Source organism: Notamacropus eugenii, chromosome 4, assembly GCF_028372415.1.
Source record: "Notamacropus eugenii isolate mMacEug1 chromosome 4, mMacEug1.pri_v2, whole genome shotgun sequence".
NCBI lineage: Eukaryota > Metazoa > Chordata > Mammalia > Diprotodontia > Macropodidae > Notamacropus > Notamacropus eugenii.
The window spans coordinates 24,892,069-24,912,703 of NC_092875.1; the positions used below are offsets into that span (position 1 = coordinate 24,892,069).

Below are 20,635 nucleotides of genomic sequence, written 5' to 3' on the forward strand. Positions count from 1 at the left end.
AGTTCTGTAGCACAGCTTAAGAAGGAAATTGAGAATTGTCTAGAGAAAGGCAACCAGAATGGTGAAGGACTTTGAGTTCATGCTGTATCAAAATTGAAAAAACTGGGCATGTTTACCCTAAGGAAGAGAAGACACAGTGAAGGGACAAGCTTTCTCCTATGATGTTCATTTTCCTCACCTCCACCTTTTCTCACCGCCACCTTTCAGAACCAATACCTCAATTCAAAGTTTAGCTCAAATGACAACCACCACAAGAGACCTTTCATGATCTCTGCCATTGTTAGCACTCTCCCTCCCTGACTTGACCTCAATTATTTTGTGTATATTTTTGTATCTATCTCTGTGCATGCTTTTTTCATCCCAGTAGAATATAATATACTCTGTGAACTGGTCCATTCATTGCAACTGGAACAATGCCCCCAAAGTCACGAAGCTACGTACATACCTGTTGACCCAGCAATATCACCACAAGATTTATCCTCCAAAGAGATCAAGGAACCCAGATGTACACAATTATTTATAGCAGCTTTTTTTGTAGTATCAAAGAACAGGAAACTAAAGGGGTGCCCATCCATTGGGGTATGACTAGAAAAATTTGGGTTTATGATTATAATGGAATATTACCATGCTGCTAAGAATGAAGAAACGTATGGTTTCAGAGAAACTTGGGAAGACTTTTATATAAACTGATACAGAGTAAAGTGAATAAGCACAACCAGGAAAACAGTGTATATAATAATATTACAAAGAAAACCACTAATACTCAACAACTCTAATTAATACGGTGGCCAACTACAAGTCTATAAGGCTGATGATGAAACATACTATCTACCTCTTGACTGATGATGATGGACTTGGGATGCCAAGTAAGACGCAAGCAATGTGGGGATTCGTTTTACTTCGCTAGGTATATTTGTTACAAGGGCTTTTTTTCTTTTTCTTCCTAGTAGGAAAATAGTGTTGAGAAAGACAGAAAAGAAAAGGAAGGGAGGAACAGGGAGAGAAGGAGAGAGGGAAGAAGGAAGGAAGGAAGGAAGGAAGGAAGGAAGGAAGGAAGGAAGGAAGGAAGGAAGGAAGGAAGGAAGGAAAAGAAGACAGGTCATTGAGACTTTTTTTAAAAATGTTATGATCCAAAGACCAGTTTGCCAGAAGGTCGAACTAAAGCAATGACTTGATGTCAGGTAACTTTTCTTAATAGTCAGAGATGTTCAACATTGGAATGCATTGCATATAGACCCTCCCCCCACCAACTGCTTGTCAAGGAGGGAGTAGGGAGGAGAGACTTTGCACGTCTTGAAGAATCCCAGAATTCTGTAACATTTTGAGATTCTGGAATCTAATAATGAGACCCAGTAAAGGAAAATGACTTGCCCAGTGTCACAGTAAACTTTTTCATGTGATGTAGTGGAAAGAGCTCTGAACCATCAGAAGACCTGGATTCATATCCTACTGCTATCCCTCACTACAAATCATTTCATAGGATCGTAAATCTAGAGCTAGAAAGGACTTCAATCTTCTTATTTCATTGATGAGGCATCTAAGACTCAAGGAAATGAAATGAATTGCCTAAAGTCATACATTCCCTGATAGAAGTGGGCACTCTCTTGCCCTCAAGTTCCTCATCTGTAAAATGAAAAGGTTGGACTAGATGAGCCCATTTTATAGATAGGGAAACAGAGGTCCAGGAAGAGAGAAGTCAGGTATGACCATTATTGCTATAGCTTGTCTTTCCATCCCAGTTATTCTTAAAAAACTTTCCTCACTGAGAGATATTATCAATCCATTTTACAGGTGAGTAAACTGAGGCATAACAATATGCTCAGTCTCAGACAGCAGACGGCCTCTGACTCAGGTGGAATCACTGGTTATTTAGTCAATGTGCTTCTGTCCTTTGGTTTTCGCCTGTCTCTCTGCCAGGATAGATCCCACCAATGTCCTATGTCCGTATTTGTTCAAGGTTTGGGCGAAATAACCATTTTCTACCCTCCCCCACTTTTTCTGCCTATTTCTAAATCTCATGCTACAGACCAAGGTAGGCTGGGAAGTGGAAGGGGTGGGTGTGGGTGAGTCAGGGATGAAAGAGTCAGAAAGGGCAAGCTATTTTTCAATCACCCAGGGTGACAGGATAACCTGCTGAGAGCTCCCAGAAGGTATGCAAGTACAATTCAATCCCCAAAAGCCTTTTATTAAGTGCCTACCATATGCTAGGCGATGGAGATACAAAGCCATAACAACAGCAAAAAAAAACCCCAATCCTCCTCCTTCAAGGAGGTTACCTTTTCTTGAGATGGGGAGAATGTTTCAACAGGCAAACAGACCCTAGTTATCTGTGTGTATAAAAATAAAAGATAGACCTGGTGGGGTAGTATGGTTCAGTGGTTCAGTGGAAAGACCACAAAACTGAAAACACTTGCAAGGAATCCTGGCTTACTAGATGTATGACCTTAGGCAAGTTACTTCCCTTCCCTTGGTCAATCAATCAACCAATGTTTATTAAGTACTTACTATATGTGAGGCAAATAGAAGGCTCAGTGGATAGAGTGCCTGGTTTGGGGTCAGGAAGATCTGAGTTCAAATCCAACCTTAGATACTTACTAGCTGTGTGACCCTGGGCAAGTCACTTTTCCTATGTTTGCCTTAATCCACTGGAGAAGGAAATGGCAAACTACTCCAGTATCTTTGCCAAGAAAATCCGATGAGGAGCATTGGTGTGGTTTTGTTCACAAGCTCACGAAGAGTCAGACATGACTGAACAACAAGATATGTGAGGGATTGTGTTCAGTGCTGGTGGGGAAAAACCAAAATGAAACAGTTCTTGCCTTCAGGCAGATTAAATTCGAATGGGGGAGATATCATGTGCACATATGAGTATATATGGGTTATATACAGAAGGAATACAAGGTAGTTTTAGGAGATAGCAGCCCCCCTGACCCTTGGCAGCTGGGGGGGGGGTGGAGAGGGAACAGTAAAGGCTCTAAAGAAAGCCAGAGGACAAAGTGTCATCAGGTATGGGAGAACAGCTAGTATGATGAAGGAAGGCAGGAGATGGAATAAACTTGGGTATTCCCAGCAGAGTAGCTGAAAAGATAGTGAGAAAAGGCATTAAGTGGAAACCTGGCAAGGCAGGAAAGGCCAGCAGCTGCCTGATCTACAAGAGCTGATTTCCAAGCTTCTTTTCAGAAATAGCCGTCTCATGAGTGTGTGCCTGGCAGGCTATGGTTGGAATCTAGACGATCTGAGTTCAAATCCTTCCTGTGACATTCACTAGCCAAGTAAGCCTGCAGAAAAATCACTTGATCTTTCTGAAAGCTTGGGCATTATAATGTCTGCAGGATGTACCTACCGGACAGGTTCTTTGTGAGCCATAGAGGAGATAGTCCTTGTAAACTGCTTTGAAACCTTTAAAGCTGGGGGGGTGGGGGTGGGGAGTTGTGGTCAGAGCAAAGGTTTGGCTACAGGAGGGAATGGTAACCATTGGTAGCAATCCAATTTGACTGGAATGTCGAGTGTGCCAAGGGGAATAATGGGAGATGAGGCTGGAGATTCCCAGGTTCAGTTCCATCCAAGAAGCATTGGTTAAGCAACATCTTTGTGCCAAGCATTATGTTAGATGCTCGATACAAATACAATTATGCATCTACTGTGTTCCAGGCCCTAGGAATATACAAAGGACTACAACTTCTGTCTTCAAGGAGTTTATAGTCTACTGGGGAAAATCAACCTGTAATTAGAGTTCAAAATATACGCAAAGTAGCTGGGTGTGGGGGAGGCCTTCCATTGAGGTGACTGGCTTTTGAACTGAGATCTTAAACAGAGCTAGGGATGGAGAGGAGAAGGGGAGCATTCCAGGTTGACAGCAAGAAAAGGGTTAACAAAGCAGCCTAGTACCAAGGGACTGTCACTGAGTCCCAGCTGGTGAGTATTTTTCAGGATGGTTGATAATGAGAAGACTAGGAGGGGAAGAGCAAGGAAGGCATCTTGGGCATGAAATGGGTCAGCTTCTTATTCCACTAGGCAAAGAGAGCAGCAGGGAAAGGTTTGCCAGCATGTAAGTTTCTTGAAGGTAGGGACTTCTGCTTTTGTCTTTGAACCTCTCGCACCTAGCCCAAAGCACCGTTAATTCCAACTTGCTCAGCAAAGTGAACTGATGGGCTCCTAGGATCATCCAGTCATTTTGTAGATAAGGGCACTGAGGCTGAAGGACATGGACTTGTCCAAGGTAGTGGCTGAGTTGAGAATAGGTTCCAGGCTTCTTGCTTCCCTCCATGAACAGTTTCTTTCTTCCTGGCAGGAATTAACTTGGTTTATAATAAGCCTCAGTCCACTTTTGGTGTCAGGAGAGGATGGAGGACAATGTCAGCCCAGGCAGGAAGGATTTCTGGGCTGGGCATCCTTCTCCTCACCAGGTGGTGGCAGCTTCAGGGCTAGGCAACCAGGACCTTTCCCACCTATTTCAACGGCCTGGTTTTTAACCCTTTCCCTGCTGACCGCAGTCTCAAAAATGGGGTGAGGTGAGGCAAGGCAGTGTTAGGGGAAGAAGGGTCATGGTCCTTGAGGGCGGTAGAGATGAGTCCGTGAATGAGGCAAGACTACCTTAGGGATCTTAGGGTTCCCAAACAGGAGGAGACTTGGAGAGAACTCTCAGCTAGGTCTCAATGAGGGGGTTCCAATAATACAGAACTCCTTGGGTATTGCCACTTTCCTCTTGGAGTGTGTGTCTGTGTGTGTGTGTGTCTGTGTGTGTGTGTCTGTGTGTGTGTGTGTCTGTGTGTCTGTGTGTGTGTGTCTCACCCCGGTCTGGGTAGAATGTATACATGTGCCAGGGTCCGTGAGGGTGGGAGAAGAGGGGAGAGCTTTCCAACAGTACTGGGCACTCCTAGCGCCAGGCACAGCTTTAGGGGGTGAGTTAAGGGGTTCTCCTCGCAGGGGCCACTGCACGGTGGGGGAAGAGCTCCTTAAACCCTAGGACACCTGGCCCAGGGGTGGGGGGAGGGCAAGTGAGGGTGGCCAGCCTCGAGGCTCCGCTCCCCTCGGGACCACTCGGAGGCGGGAGGAGGCCGGCTAGGGGCCCCTCCATCCCGGCCCCCGGCTGCACCCCGCCACCCCCGCAGCCGCCGCGGCCGCGGCCGCCTCTGCCAGCCCGGGAGGGAGGCCGGCGCGGGGCTTTATGCGCGCGGGGCGCCGGGGGGAGGAGCCCGCAGGTTGGCCCCGGCCGGGCCCTCCCCTCCCGTCCCCGCCCGCCCGCCCGAGCGGGGTCGGGGGAGGGGGCAGCATGGCCTGTCCGTCCGGCCCCCTCCGCCGCCGCCGCTCTCCTCCTCTGCCCCGCGCCGAGCGCCGCCGCCGCCGCCGCTCCACTCGCCCTGCCGCCCGCCGCGGGTCCCGATGGAGACAGACGCGCCTCAGCCCGGCCTCGCCTCCCCGGACTCGCCGCACGACCCCTGGTACGGCCCGGCCCGGCCCGGCCCGCCCGGGGCCCCGGGCCTCCCCCGGCGGCTGCTCCCGCCGCCCGGAGCCACCAACATGGCCGAGGCCGGGGCCGGCCGGGCCTCCCACCCGGCCCGGAGCCGGCACCGCTCCGCCGCCCGCGCCCCGAGCCCCGCGCTCCCCGGCCCCGCGGCCGGCCCCCGCTCACTCGGGCTCTTTGTGTCTCTCCCCCTCCTCCCGCAGCAAGATGTTCATCGGGGGACTGAGCTGGCAGACCACGCAGGGTGAGCGGGGCCGGGGCCCGGCCCGGGGGAGCGGGAGGGACCCCTGCCTGGACGGGACGGACGGGCACGGGGCGCGGGCGGCCCCGGACCGGACACCCCACCGCCCCCAGCCCAGCCCGCTCCCGGCGCGCTCCTGGCCAGCCTGGCACTGGCCCCGGGACCTCCCCTCGCGGGCGCTCGGGGCTCCAGCCCGGCCATCGGGGACACTCCTCCCCCCGGTTCCCCGTCCGGGGTGATCAAGGACCCCCAGGAGCCCGCGCCCCTTCCCCGACCCCGCGGGGGTCAGAATCTTGGGGTAGCCGCTCCCCCCTTGGCCCCCCCTCAACTTCACCCGCCGCGGACCTGAGCCGCGCTGAGACCACAAGGGAGCGAACGGGGGAGCCCCGAACGGCCAGGGCGGGGGAGAGAGGGCCCAGGGCCGGGGCTGGGCTGGGGAGCTCGGCGCTGGGCAGCCTGGGCCCCCGGGACCAGCCGGGAGGGAGCTCAGCCTCCACGCGCGGGCGGGCGCCGCGCAAACTCCGCCCGGGCGCCGGCTCTCGCACCTGCGGCTCAAACTTTTGTAACCCGGTGGTGGCGGGAGCCAGGTTGGAACCCCGGGAGGAGCTGGGAGCCCGACGGACCTGCAGCCCCGGGTCTCTGCCGCCAGATTGCCGGAGCCACACCGGGCTGCCTGCCTGCCTGCCTGCCTGGTCGCCCGCCGGCTCTTCCCGGTTGCTGATGGCAGGGCTCCTGGCCCCTGGGAGGGAAGGGGCCGTGACTAGACCGTGGCCAAAGCGGGCTCCCAAGGTGGTCAGAGAGCCTCGAGGACTCTCGGCTGCCCGGGGCCCAGGAAGGGCAGGGAGGGGGGCCCTGGGGCCCTGGGCTGGTCCGAAGCCGGGTGTGTGGTTGCAGAGGGCCTACGGGAGTACTTCGGCCAGTTCGGAGAAGTGAAGGAGTGTCTGGTGATGCGGGACCCACTGACCAAAAGATCCAGGTGAGGCCCCCCCAGACCCACCCACCCACTTTGGCTCTCTTCCCACTCCTTCCCTCAGGCCCTGGCCTTTGCCCTAACCATGGAGCTCTTTCTTTCCTTTTTTTTCTCTGTCTCTGCCCCACTTGGACCAGGGGATTTGGCTTCGTCACTTTCGTGGACCAGGCAGGGGTGGATAAGGTATTGGCCCAATCCAGGCACGAGCTGGACTCCAAAACGGTGAGTAAGGCTAGGGAGACGCCTAGATTGGTTTCAGTTGCTGTTCTCCAATCTTGGATGAGCCATCCAAAGCAGGTCTTTGGCCGTTGGGTGGGGAGGAAGTTTTGGTGTGCTCACCTGCCCTCTTAGCTCCTTTCTCTGGCCTCTAAGTGACCAGAGACTCCAAGGCCCAGTCAGGGTCAGCCCCCCACTCTCCCTTAAAGGAACTGCTGGAGAGGCCGATGAAGAAGCTGGTTTTCCAGAGACTGGGTATTAATACCAAAGAAAAGCTGAGGGTGGAGTTGGGGGGAGCTAGTTAGGGTGGGGTTAGGGTCAGCCTTGTTGGACCCTCCCCCCAGCCCAACCTGGGTGAGTCAGGATGGTAATGACCTACCCTGTGGCATCTTTCTGGCTCCTACTAACCAGTATTTGCCTCAGATAAGACCTGCCCTTCTCTGCTTGGTTCTCCTCCCTAAAGTAGGTGGACTCCTCTTCTCCCAGGGTGATGATGCTGTGTCCTATTCCCTTCCCTTCCCCCTAGCTTTGGGTCAGTGGGTCTCCTCCCTTTGTCTGGAGACCCTGGGCTCTTTGGTGGGTGGGTGAATTTATACAAAGCCACTCTAGGCTCAAGGTGATGGAGTAGGTGGAACTAGAAGCCAGCCATCGCCCTCATGGGAGAAGGCCTCCCGGTTCTCTAGTTTTACTTGTTGAAAAACCAAACTTCTGGAACATTATGCTGGTGTCTAGTTAACCTCGTTGGCCCTGGGCCTGCAGAGGGCGTTTGCTGGGGTTGTGGTGCGGGCACGTTGATGATGGTAACCTGGCCATGGGGTTGCCACCATGGAGGTGGCAGCGGCTGGGGAGAGTTGAGGGGAATGTGGAAGCTGTCTGTTGATGAGACAGGACAGTGTGATCTCTTCTGGAGCTTTCTTCCCCTACTCCCCCACACTCTTTCGGCACTTCCCCAGCCCTGGGCCTCCCTGCTCGGGTCAGTCACTGGCTCCTGTTTACCTATAACAATGACTAGTTGTGCAGAAGAATTTGTTAAATTACCATCTGTCCCCTCCAGCCCCAGCACTCCTGTTATCTCTGCCCAGGGCTCCCTCTCAGAGTAATGAGAAAATGAGGCCAGGCCACAACTTTGCGGGCTCTGAAGGCATCTTCTTGGCAGCGGTTGAATGACATGGGCTGGGAGTGGACAGACAGTCATTGTTTTTGCCTATTCTCTTCCATGGGCCTCCTGCTCTCCTACGGTCCCCTGTCCTCAGAATGCACTGAAGCTTTAGGCACGATTCAGGAAGCCAGATTTGGGGGTGGGGGTGGGCACAAAGGGGGAGGAAGGACGTAGGAAGGGGGTGAGATGGATATCCCTGGGAGACACAGGAAGGGCAAGCTGCTTTGGGTTTGGAGACCTCAGGCTGTGGGGAAGGGATGGGAGAAGAGGTTTACTTTGGAGTTTATTTTGGGTTCTGACTTTCACTTTTTGTTTACTTGTTGAATTTATTTAGTTTGCTGGATTCTGAGTCAGAGTGGGGGGGTGGGGTTGTGCTTGAGTGTGTATTCAGTAGGTCTGTGAATCTGTGACTGCTTATGTCTTCATGAGCTTGTGTATTGTGGCTGTGTGTGACTCTCCCATGTGCAGTGTGTGTATGTGTGTGTGTGTGTGTACCAGCCGGACAGCTAGGCAATAAACCTTTGGTTCTTTTTGACAAGTGAATGGATGAGAGAGAGGTTGGGGGGAGTAAGAGAAGCAGAGAAAAGCCAGGCTGAGAATCACAATACTAGTGAGGGGAAGTGGGCAGCTGTCATTTTTCCTGGGGACCAGTTGGGCCAGTGGGCTAGTGGGAATGGTGCCAGATGGGTCATCTAAGCATCTGCTTTTCTGGGGATGGGGGGTGGAGAGTGGATGGCTCCTGTTTTGAGAGGTATGGTGGAAAGAATCAGATCTGGAGTCAGAGGATCTGGGTTCAGATTTTAACTCTGTTAATTCCTGTGTTGTCATGTTCCCTGTCTTGGGCCTCAGTTTCCTTATCTGTAAAATGAGGAAATTGGACCAGGTGATCTCTAAGGTCTGTTCTGCCTCTAGAGTCTGTGATCCGTGAGCAGAGCCTGTAAGTTTCTAGCTGCAGAGGAATGAGTTTTCTAAGGCTAGACTGTTTGAGCAAGAAGTTTTTCCTGTGGTTATGGATAATTCAAGAGGGATGAGTTATGAATTTTAGAATGTCAAAGGTCTGTCTGCCTAGCCCTCCTCCTTTATGTTAGGGAAAAGACATTGAGTCTTTTGCAGAGGGCTGCCTCGCTACTTTATCTCTACTGACTCATTCTGTGTTGTACCCATTGGTCTTTGCTGTTCATCTGCAACCTTGAAGGATGTTGCTAGGGCCGGAGATAGTGCTCACAAATGAATTCCAAAGAGAACAATGGAAAGTGTCCTTCTCCTCTACTGCCTGGACTGGGCTACCTTGATTGTTCCCTGCCCTGCTTAGAACTGGGTATTACTCCAGAGTTGGCTACACCCATCCAGGAGCAGACCTGAGAGGCAGCTCTGATTTTGTTAAAGTTGTGGTCAATGGTTCATCATGGCAGGTGGGAATAAGGACTAAACTCCAGCTGGAGGAAATCTGGACTCACTGGCAGCTCTCACTAGTCTGTGTCTAAACATCTTCAATAGGCTTTTTCTGGGGCACCCAAACCAAATTTGTGGCAGTATATTTGGGGTATTAGCTGACTTCATGGGGCAGTAAGTGGGTGTGTCCTACCTATCCCCCAAGAAAGTCTGTGGATGAAATTGGTTAAATCCTGGGAACAGACCTTTGATTTATAATGTACCAGGTCCTTGAAAGCCTGATGGAAGGATGTCCATTATAGCCTTTGTCTTGGGATAGAAACAAATGCTGGTTTGCCTTCAGTGGACAGGTGTTTGAATTCTACCTGTCACTTACCAATTGAATGACCTTGGGCGAGTCACATAAACTTCCCTGGCCTCGAACTTTTTCATTTGTAAACATGAATAGATGGCTCTAGGGTCCCTTCCAGCCCTAGAGCGATGATACAGTTATCTTCTAGTTCTTACTTCATAGCAAGAGAAAAGAGCCAGGAGCTGAGGGACATGTGCTAGGGGAAGGAAATAATCATTTATATAGCACCTACTATGTGCCAAGCACTTTACAAATATTATCTCATTTGTTCCTCACAACAACCCTGGGAGATATTAATTATCCCTGTTTTACAGTTGAGGAAACTGAGGCAAATATCAGTTAAGTAACTTAGGTCTTCTTGACTTCAAGCTCTACCTACTGAACCACCAGCTGCCTCCTAGAGGGTTTATAGTTCATTCACTGACCATCACATCAGAGAAATGATGACATGACTTGCACTTGACTTTGTTTTGAGTGAGGGAGGGCTATGCAAGGTCACCAGCCTCACTTTCTCCTCCTGAGCCATCTGGATCCAGTGACCAGATATTCATCAGGATGCAATGGGAGACCTTGGCCTTTTAGGCTAAGGCCTTTTCAGGTACTCACTTAAAGTGAGATAATGTCCCTCCAGTGAATAGGCCTCTTTAAAAGGTACTCAGGGGGATGGCCCCTTTAATAGAGAAGAAGAAATAGATAAATCACTTTGGGAGGGCAAGAGCCTCAGGGTTGTTGTTTGGAAGAAAAGCTGTTATTGACATTCACTCTAAGCCAGGAGGGTCCAGAACCAGCCACTGAGTGGAGGTTGGGCAGGGACCCTTCACTGTTCAATTCATGGGCTTCAGAGTGCATGGAATCCAAGGCATTCACTGACAAATATTTTTTCAATGCCTATCATGTGCAAAGCACTGTGCACTTGTCACTGGAGATATAAACTTACATTCTATATGTAGCATTCTTCACCACCATCCCAGTAGACTGTAAACACCTCCTTGTCTTGTGTTGCCAGCACCTAGGACAGTGCCGTGCAAATAGGTGCTTAATAATTGCTTGTGGAATTGGGGACCTTTGACTGTATATATCTACCCTGCATCTACTTGGAAGCCTATAACTGAAGCATGCTTCATATTCCCATTCTGTTTCAGATCGACCCCAAGGTTGCATTCCCTCGTCGAGCACAGCCCAAGGTAAGTCGTGTGTGCACGTGACTTTGAACATTTCCCCCATCTCTAATGTGCAGCGACTAGAGATCACCAATTCCTTCCCCCATACATAAGAATTTTTCTTCTTGGTGTAGGGGGCCATGGTCCTTTAGCTTAGGAGTAAATACTTCCTATGGCTTCAAGATATGCCTTCCTCAAACTTCTCACCAATGACCCTTTGAGCTTAGGTTCCCTGGAGCAGAATGGACCATGTGACAGCCAGGAGAACATGGAGGGGATGAAATGTTTTTCTTTCCCTGGCCTGAGTGGGATGCAGCAGGTGAATTTTGTGCCATGAAGTTAAAATAATCTCCTTGGGGGTTAGAGGAAGGACTCATTTTTGGTTTTTTTGTCTCTAAAGTCTAGCGCTGTGCCAAATACCACCTTTGCTAGATTGGTGGAGGAAACCCATACTTTGTGGGGAACTGAGGTATAGGACTGATCAATGAACAGGCATGTATTAAGCACCTACTAGATTCCAGGCACTGTGCTCAGTGCTAGGGATCCAAAGAAAAAATTAAAACCTTCCCTGCCTTCAAGAACTTATGTTGTAAGAAGGGGCAGGGGGGCAGAAACAGGGTGACTTTGGGGAGTGGAGGTTTCATGTTCAGTGTTACTAGCAGATAAGGATATGACTGAATGGAACCCCAAGTCAAGCTTTCTTAGCTGCAGGGTATAGGAGAAGCCCTGGTCACTGCCACCGAGCTTTCTGGTTAGGGCTTAAGAGAGAGAAAGAATGGGGCATAGGAGTGGCCTGAAGCCTAGTAATGAATCCCACCCTCTCTGGGTCCCAGACACCTTGTCACCTGTTGTCTTTCAACTCAGGTGGATCTGGCCTGGTTCCCAGGTGTCCTCATTCCACTGTGCCTCTGGGGAGTTGTTCTGAATTAGGGGATGGGTTTGGGGTTTCTGAGTCAGTGAAGCTATAACCTTTTGTCTTGGATGAGGTTGGGAATGGAAATGTGGAATTCTGGACTCTGAGTCAAATGCAGAACCTCGAAATCTCTACCCACAGAAGAGGAAAAATCAAATGAGCATGAATATACAAAATATCCTCATGAGGAATTTAGAAGGGAAGATTCCAAAGTAGTTAAGACATCTTATAGGTTAATTTTTTCCCTGTTTATTGAAGTGTAAATAATTTGGAAGCAAGCTATTAATTGATTGTATTAATGGTTAATGTTTTGTGGGAAATTATTTTGAAAACTTTTTTGGAATTAGGAAACAGCGCCCCACACACACATATACCCATTCATCCATGGCCTGCTATCATCCCTCCTTTTCCTAGGGCCCCCAAACCCATCCGGGACTTCTAGAGTCTTAGCACCATTTGTCAGTTTATAAACGAGGCCTCATTACAGTAATTGTGCTAATATTCTGAATCTGAGGCCAATTTTATACATACATATATATGTGTATACATATATATGTATGTATATGTATGTATATATACACATATACATACATACATATATATTTGTATATTCACTAGTAACTCTTTGTTGATCTAGGAGCAAGTCACGCCCTCTGGAAACACCAGTTTCTCCCTTTTTTATATTGGGGGGGTCTGCATTAGAAGGCAGTTCACCTTGGGAGCCTGTATGGAAAGCTCCACCCTGAAAAGAGAGAGAGGAAAAGGGAGAAAGTATATGGAAGCAAGCAGGGGACTGGTCTGGGAGGGGAGCAGGCCCAGGAACTGAAAACAATTACTGAGCAGGTATCTCCAGTTAGCCACACCAGGAAGCAAGCACATGGTCAGAATTGGGTTAATTCCATTAAGCAGTTCAGTGACAGAAGGTGCTTTCGAGTTAGGACTGGCTGGGAACCGTCTTGGATTAGCCATGCGCGCCTGGAGTAATTAGGACCATGTGTTCTTCCCAAAGTGGGGCTGGGGCCGAGGGGCTGCCAGAGGTTGGTGGCTGAGAGAAATGTGGGAGAGTTTGGGGGAGAGGGGATGCTGTAGGTCTTGGCCTCCCCTGAAGTGGCGGTGAGGGTGTGTGGGGAATATTCCTATTTCAGAATTTCCCAACAGGCCTGGACACAGACCGCATCCTCTGGGTCAGGCCTCTGGGGGTCCCCCCTTCAGGGTGCAGCCTCCAGGGCTGACTTTCTATAAGAATAGAGAGAAGAGTAGAGGAGAGGATGCAGAGCTTGTATTGGGAGCCAGGAGGGAAACCAGTGAGAGCAAAGCATCAGAGGTGGTTTGTTAGTCAGGTACAGGAAAAGAAAGAATTGAGTTCTGCAGGCCTCCTGGAATATGCAGCTGCCTCGGAGTAGGTTTTTTTGGGGGGGGGACACCTCAAGGGTGCATGCTGTGGCCTGAGACCATGCATTGAATGTCAGCTGCTGTCCCTGCAGGGGAGCCGCCCCCTGCTGCTGGTTCTGGGCTGGAGTGCTCAGATGCCCACTTCCCTGTGCCCTCCCCTAACAGATGGTGACTCGGACCAAGAAGATCTTTGTAGGGGGGCTGTCGGTGAACACCACAGTGGAAGATGTGAAGCAATATTTTGAGCAGTTTGGGAAGGTGGGTCTGAACGCTCGGGGCGTGGAACTTGGAAAGGGTTTGTCCTTGGGGGTCGAGGTGGGGGAGTCAGAGCTAAAGGAAGCAGACTTTTTTAGCCATCCAGGGGAATGGAGCCTCCTAGGTGGAGATTCCCAACATAGGATAGGCACTCAAGAAATATTTATTTGTTAAGCTGATTGGTGAGACCCCCTCCCGTGTTAATATTGTTTCTGTTAGAAACACGTATGGAAAAGTCCCCAGTCAGGGTCCGGGTCACCCCCCTCCCAAGGGCAGGGGCCCCTTTGGGATCTAGGCCAGTTTCTTTGTGCCTTTGACTCTGAATATTTCCCAGGGGAGAGGATGTCACACAATAGCTGTCCTCATTCTGGGACCTTCCTCCATGCTTTTTTCTTGTTTACCTTCTCCTGGGTCTTATGCTTGCTGCTTCAGTGTGATCATTCCTTTCCCTCCTGGGAAGTTGCACCTGGGCAGGGCTGCAGACAGCTAGTTGTGCCTTCCACACACCCCCCAAGACACACCCAAACAGAGACACATACGAATACATATACATACATACACACACCTCAGAAACACACACACACAGAAACACACACATACATATACATACACATACACCTCCAAAACACACACATATATACATACACACACCTCCAAAAGACACACATATACATATACATACATATACATACAAACACACTTCCAAAACACACACATACACAGAAACAGAAGCACACACACATACGTGTACATACACATGCCCCTTTCCCAGTGATGATAACTGTATTCAGTACTCTGCCCTCTTCCACCCACTCAGTCAGGAAGGGTAGAGGACTGTCCCCCTGACCTGATCCTCTAAAAGGCGGAAGAGCCCCTTTGATTCCCATTCCTCAACCCTATGTAGGATCTCCAGTTATCTTAAAAGGATAGTGGGAAATTTTTCTCTGTTGAATTTAAATTTAATTCACCTTAAACTTGAATGTGTGTATATGAGTGAGTGAGTGCATTCACACATGTGCGTCTTTATAGGATAGCAGGAGGAGACAGTGGCTACTTCAAGATCAGATTCTTAAGGTTTCCTAACTCTAAAAACTCTGGCTTATGCCAAACCTAAGCCATGGGCTTGGGAAAGGGGAGCATCCAGTGCAGAAGGTTGGGAGGAAAGGATATGGGGTGTCTGTTACCCGCATGTACAGGATGTGAATGGGGCTAATTGATATTTCAGGCTTGTACCTGAATACTTTTTGGTGTGTATCTAAATAGGGCAAGAAGGAAAACTCTAGATTAGCCCTTGGACTTGCTATGTTGCCCTTTTCAGACAAAAGGCCGCAGAAAGAAATCCTCTTAGGGCAAAAGTTTAGGAATGGGGGGCTTGGAAAAGTCAGTTCGCTTGCGTAGGCTTCAGTTTCGGGTCTGTCAAATGAGACGGCTGGAGTGGATCACTAGTGTGCGGGACCTTCAGGGCTCGGTCCTTCAGCATCGTCTCCAGCCTGAAGCTCTTTGTAGCCGAGGTATTCTAGGTCCCAACTTTCTAGGGAGCACTGATGTTCACCCAGCCTGGGTCGGTCCGTGCCCGACACTGTATTCGGGGGCCTCGTGCTGGCGTCGCCTTTGTGCCCTCTCAGTCCAGGGGGCCCTTCCTCGCGCTCCCGTTCTCGGAGCCCTCGCCTGGCACTGCCAGGGCAGGTCTCCACGTTCTTTCTGCCCACGGTCCGCGGCGGGCGCTCCCTCGCAGCCCTGAGCCAGCCCGGTCCCTAGAGGCGAGCCCGTAGGTGGGTGGGCAGGTGGGCAGGAAGGACAGACGGCCGTCCGTCGGTCCGGGCGGGGGCGGGGCTCCCGGGCTGGCCAGCCCGGCTCGGGCTCCTCCTCGCCGCCCGCAGCGGGATGTCTTTGTGTCTGTGCGCTGAGCGGTGGAGCTCACGCTAATCTGATCCAGCAGCTGGGATTGGAGGCCGCCTGCCCCCGGGGCCGGGGTTGCCATGACAACCGGGCCCCAGGAGAAGCCGGCAGCGGCAGGCTCTTTTGTTCGGACCTAAATCGGCGTTGGCATGTGAAACCGGCCCGGGGAGGCCGGGGAGCCGGGGAGAATAGGCTGCCGGGGAGCCGGGGGACAGCCCGGAATGCCAAGGGCCCCTCGGAGGGGGGCACCGGCCGGGAGCGAGGGGCCCGCGGCCGCCGCAGGGGGAACAATGGGCAGCGGGCGACGCCTGCCAATCTTGCTTAGTGGCCCCGGGGCCCGCCGAACTTGGCGGCTCTGGCTGGTCAGCCGCGCACCAGCCTCCCCTCCCCCTCCGGCCCCCCGGTTCCCATGGAGACCAAAGCCTATTAAGGACACAGCCTTGGAAGCCCATTGGTAGCCCCCGCTGGCCTCCCCTCGCCTGGCCTGCTGGGAGGGAGGGAGGGAGGGAGGGGACGAGGGGGAAAGGGGGGAGCAGGGGCCAGGGAGGCTTTGGAATTCGACCTGGGCCCCAGGCCACCCGACTGACCTGGCTACTTCCCCTGAACTCCCTCCCCCCAAGGGCTGGGGCTGGGTGGGGTCCCCGCCTGCCCCTGCCCCTCTTGGGAGAAGGAACCGAGCATCCTCCCCTAAAGACTGAAAGGGAGCTCAGCCTGTCTGCTGACCGAGGAAGAAACTGAGGCAAGAGAGGCAGGAGGAGAGACCTAGAACTGGAAGGAAGCCCAGAGGTCATCTGGTCCAGACTCCTCTTTTAGCGAGACCCAGAGTGATGACTTGCCCAGCATAACGAAAGTAAACCCGGGCTTCCAACTTCAGGTCAAACGGGATTTCCAGGACAGGCGGGGCACGGGAAGTCCCTTGCCCCAGGTTGTTCAGGTGGCAGCAGAGGGTCGCTTAGAACCCAGGCTCTTAATCACTACGGAATGCAATGGTGCCGATATTGAGGTCAAAAGATGGGGATAAGGGGGAGTTAAGGTTGCTCAGGCCAAGTGCTGATTTAATGGAAGACCACCCCAAAGACTGTTTGGGAATTTGCAAAGAAGTGGAAATACAAAGACCTGAGTTAGAATCTTAGATCCACTCCCTGTGGGAACATGGGCAAGTCTCTTCCACTCTCAAGGGTCTCAAATTCCTAACCAACAAAATAGAAGGTCCTTGTGGCCAACAACCGAGCCATCCCCAGCCCTCTTACCTGTCTTACTGTGTTCTTAAATGCTTGTTGAATGAAATGGAATTAAAATGAGAGGGTTCTTCTTCCTCAAATCATCTATTTCTGTACTTGGTCTTCCCCAAATTAGCGATAATCTCCTTAAGATCAGAGCCTGGGTAGTAGCTATTGTTATCTCTCCAACACTGAACCCCACAGGGTGTTCTGGGAGGGAGAGAGAGAGAATGAGAGAGGGAGAAAGAGACAAAGACAGAAGGAGAGAGAGAGAAGAAATAGAGGGGAAGAGAGCCGTAGTGTTGATTAGACAGCAGTGTTGACTTCTTGAAGAAACAAAATCATTAATCTTCCCTATTTGGAAATAACTTCAGACATCATCTGATCCAATCAAGGCCTCAACAGGAGCTCCCTTTGGTCCCAGGGAGCCTAGCAGGGACTTTGGGGTTTGAATCCTGGTTCTACTAGCTGTGTGCCTCAGTTTCCTCATCTGTAAAAATGGAAAGGGTTGGATTGTATGATCTGGGTCTTTTTCCGTTTTGAAATTCTGTGGTTCATATTCTCAATCAGACAAGACCTCTCTACTGACCACCAAGCCCCTCAAGAGCGTTACTGAGTCTTTTTCTGGGAGGTGGATTAGATTCTGCTGCTAACTGGATGGATAACCTTAGGCAGGTCATCACGTGTTTCTGGGCCTCAGTTGCTTCCTCTGTAGATCCAAGGGATTGGACAAGGTCACACTAATGCCCCTCTCAGCTCTTAAAATTGATTCTTGTTCAGACCCAGACTGATTGCCTGGCTGGTTTGGGATCAGACCATAAGATGGTGCCCTGTGGGAAAACCGAGCAGACCCAGTGTGTCTGTATGGGTACCTGCAGCTTAAGCTGTTGCTACATTTCCCTGGCAAATTTGGAGGTAGTACTGGGTCTTTCTTATAGAGGGAAGAGAAGCACTGGGAGCCAGATGGGAACGATTTCATTTATGTCTTTGTATTGCTAGTGCCTAGCATAGTACCAGGCTTCATAAATGTGGATGGATGGATGGATGGATGGATGGATGCATGGATGGATGCATGGATGGATGGATGGATGAATGGAACTGTCTATGACTGAGGCTGGGTAGTGTTCATAGAATCCCTCCTATGTACATGACGGGAGAGGGAAATACCTCTGTGACAGGCTACAGGACCCTTGAGAAAAAAAAATGGGCATAGGGGAGGGATACTGGTTAGCCCCTGGTGAAGGAGGGGGAGATGGGGCCTCCCTGCCCCCAGTGAATGGGGAGGGGGTCATAGTACTACTCAAGCTTTCCTGGGGTGACTCATAGCTTAGCTTCATCCCTGGATGGTGTTAGACGTTGGCAAAGAGGCAAAAGAAATGCTAAATGGGGGAGGGGCACTGAGATTGGGGGTCCAGGAAAGATAAAATCTAAAGTTGGCTACCAGAGCAAATAACCCTCTTATAATAAAAAAAGACGCAGGGATTGTTAACATGTTATGAAGGCCATGTGCCCCCTTTTTTTCAGTCTGATGAAGCCCATTCCCAGAATAATGGTTTTGAATGCATAAAATAAAATATACAGGATTACAAGGGAAACCAGTTCTATTGAAATAGTTATTCAAATATTTTTTTGCACAGATCGTAGGTTAAGAAGCCTTGCCTTGGGGTGACTTGAAAAGGCGGGTGCTATTGATGGAAGCCTGGGGCTGGGATGGATGGCGTGCACTCTTCCCCTCCCCCTTTCTTTCCCTCCCTCCCTCCCCCCCATTCAGTGGGAGGCAGAAGCCTCATCCCTGCACTGGAGTTGCCCTAATTACTGCCTCTAGCAAAGAGGAAACCTCAATTAGAAGTATCCTGCTAACAGAGTCTAGCTGGAGTGGGCTGCCAGCCTTCGGTTACAAAGGATGAGGCCCTCTCTTCCCCACCCCCCTTCTCCTCTCTGCTCCCAGGGGCCCCTCTCTGGCTCTCTCTTTCAATGCCCCTGAGCCCCTGAGCTGTGTGGGTTGAATGGGTCCCCTTGGTGAAGCAGAGAAACGAGTGTGTGTGTGTGTGTGTGTGTGTGTGTGTGTGCATCTCCATGCATCTCCCACGCCTTCTAGCCAGTCCCCCAGGCCCAGGTAGCAAACACCCGTTTGAAATGCTCAAGGATGAAAGGACAGGAGTAACCATGACTGGGGAAGAGGCTGGGAGGGGGAGGGGGGGGCTGGATTCAAGGGTTCCTATGTCTTCCAGGTGGATGATGCCATGCTAATGTTTGACAAAACCACCAATCGACACCGAGGTAAGGCCCTTCCCCCACCCTCCCCGGGCCTGAGGTCAGGGGGCCCCATGGTCATCAGCAGGGGCCTCCAGGTCACAGCTGCCTTTTCATCTCTCCTCCTGACATCCTACCCCTCAGGATCTGCATCCTCTCCCAGTGCTTGCCAGCACAGAGGGCTTTTGTCCGGCCAGTTTCCTGTGCTAGAAACTTTCGAGTGCTTGCAGACACCCGAGAGGAGCAGGTCCTGCCCTTGGTCCCCAATGTGGCTCCAGCCTGTGGAGGCTGTGTGGGCCTTTCCTTGTCCCTGGTAATCTGAGCCCAGGGACAGGCAGACCCAGGGACAGACTGACTCCACAGCCACTCCTCCCTCCCCTCCAATGACTTAGCAGTCTGGATTCACTCTTACCACCTCTGAAGTCTTTTGGCAGCTGGGGCTGGGCTACTCTTTACCCAGGGACCTGGCCTCCTCGGGAAGCCCCTTTGAGAAAGTTTCTTGAGAATAGTGCCCAAGCTGGCTGTATCCAGCCAGATCCCTGGGCAGGGAGAATTTGGGGGAGTAAGCAGAGCAGGGTGGGTACTTTCTGTGCTCAACCCAAAATAGAAATGAAGTTCTTTGAGAAGTAATGAGTTCCCCATCCCTCGAGGTCTCAATCAGTCAACAAACATTTATTAATCAATTCATATGTGCCAGGCACTTTGCTAAGCGCTGGGGTTACCAAGAAAGGCAGAACCAATCCTTGCCCTGGAGAAGCTTTAAGTCTAATTGAGATGGGGGACAAAATTCCAGAGATAATTTCAGAAGACAGACAACTAACTTCTATTATTTGGAAAAAGCTTCTTGAAGATGGTGGGGAGTTTTCATCCAAGCAAGGGTGGATGACCACTTGTTGGAAATGTTCATGAGGGGATCCCTCTCTACCTTGTTGGTTTAGATGGCTTCCGAGGCCTTTTCTAACTCTGTGATAATCATGACAGTAAAAACCACAAGAGAGGTGTGTTGTTGGTTTGGTTTTTATTTCTCCAGCTCTGTCACTTCCCAGCCCAAAACATACCTCCATCTTTGGCCAACACTTCCCTCTCTATGTTGTTTTCCCCCCAAAGCCCAGGATTCCTGGGTTTAGTTTCAGCTTTGGTCCAGTCAAGATGCTTTAGAAGCAATTCCCGTCAGCAAAGTATTTTATCAGAAAAGACTGCTTTACTTTTTGTATTTCTGTTGCGAGCCCTTAACACAGTTCTTGGCACATAGTATCTACTAAATGCTTTTTCATTTGTTCATTCGTTTATTATTTCTTTTTCCTATTGAGATTAAAAGTACCCCTGTCAGGTTGTTACTCTGCTAATATTCTGGCTACCCTGATTCTATACCCATTTCTCAGGGATGTTGGGTTTGACCTCATTCTACCCCGCTGTGCCTGGGGATATCTCCTTCCCTCTTCTAGGGTTTGGTTTTGTCACATTTGAGAGTGAGGACATTGTGGAGAAAGTATGTGAGATTCACTTCCATGAGATCAACAACAAGATGGTAAGTTGACTTGGGAGTGTGAGGGGGGCCCCCAAGGGTGGGAGACACCAGGAACTCCTCTTTACTCAGGAAATACTATAGGATCAGAACAGGGACAAGGGCCTGGGTCACACCTGGGGCGGAAGCCAGGCCCCCAGCCAGAACTTTAGAAATATGGAAAGCCTTTGTAGGTCTCAGACCCAAGTCTTGAATTTCCTATTAAGGAACGGGATTTGAGGAAT

General features: G+C 50.8%; 1 protein-coding gene across 4 annotated transcripts in view; it reads left to right on the plus strand.

The window, feature by feature from the left end:
* The first annotated feature begins 5,241 nt into the window (after window positions 1-5,241).
* MSI1 (musashi RNA binding protein 1) overlaps window positions 5,242-20,635 on the plus strand; it is a 31,260-nt gene continuing 15,866 nt past the window's right edge. For 2 of the 4 annotated variants that reach the window (XM_072600271.1, XM_072600272.1), the window contains exons 1-8: window positions 5,253-5,441; window positions 5,668-5,708; window positions 6,600-6,681; window positions 6,813-6,897; window positions 10,937-10,978; window positions 13,425-13,517; window positions 18,865-18,913; window positions 20,332-20,414. In XM_072600271.1, the coding sequence (XP_072456372.1) occupies window positions 5,383-5,441; window positions 5,668-5,708; window positions 6,600-6,681; window positions 6,813-6,897; window positions 10,937-10,978; window positions 13,425-13,517; window positions 18,865-18,913; window positions 20,332-20,414 (534 nt within the window). In that variant the 5' untranslated portion in view covers window positions 5,253-5,382. Of the gene's footprint in view, window positions 5,442-5,667; window positions 5,709-6,599; window positions 6,682-6,812; window positions 6,898-10,936; window positions 10,979-13,424; window positions 13,518-18,864; window positions 18,914-20,331; window positions 20,415-20,635 lie in introns of all 4 variants that reach the window. The other 2 variants (XM_072600273.1, XM_072600269.1) reach the window with 2 other exon arrangements.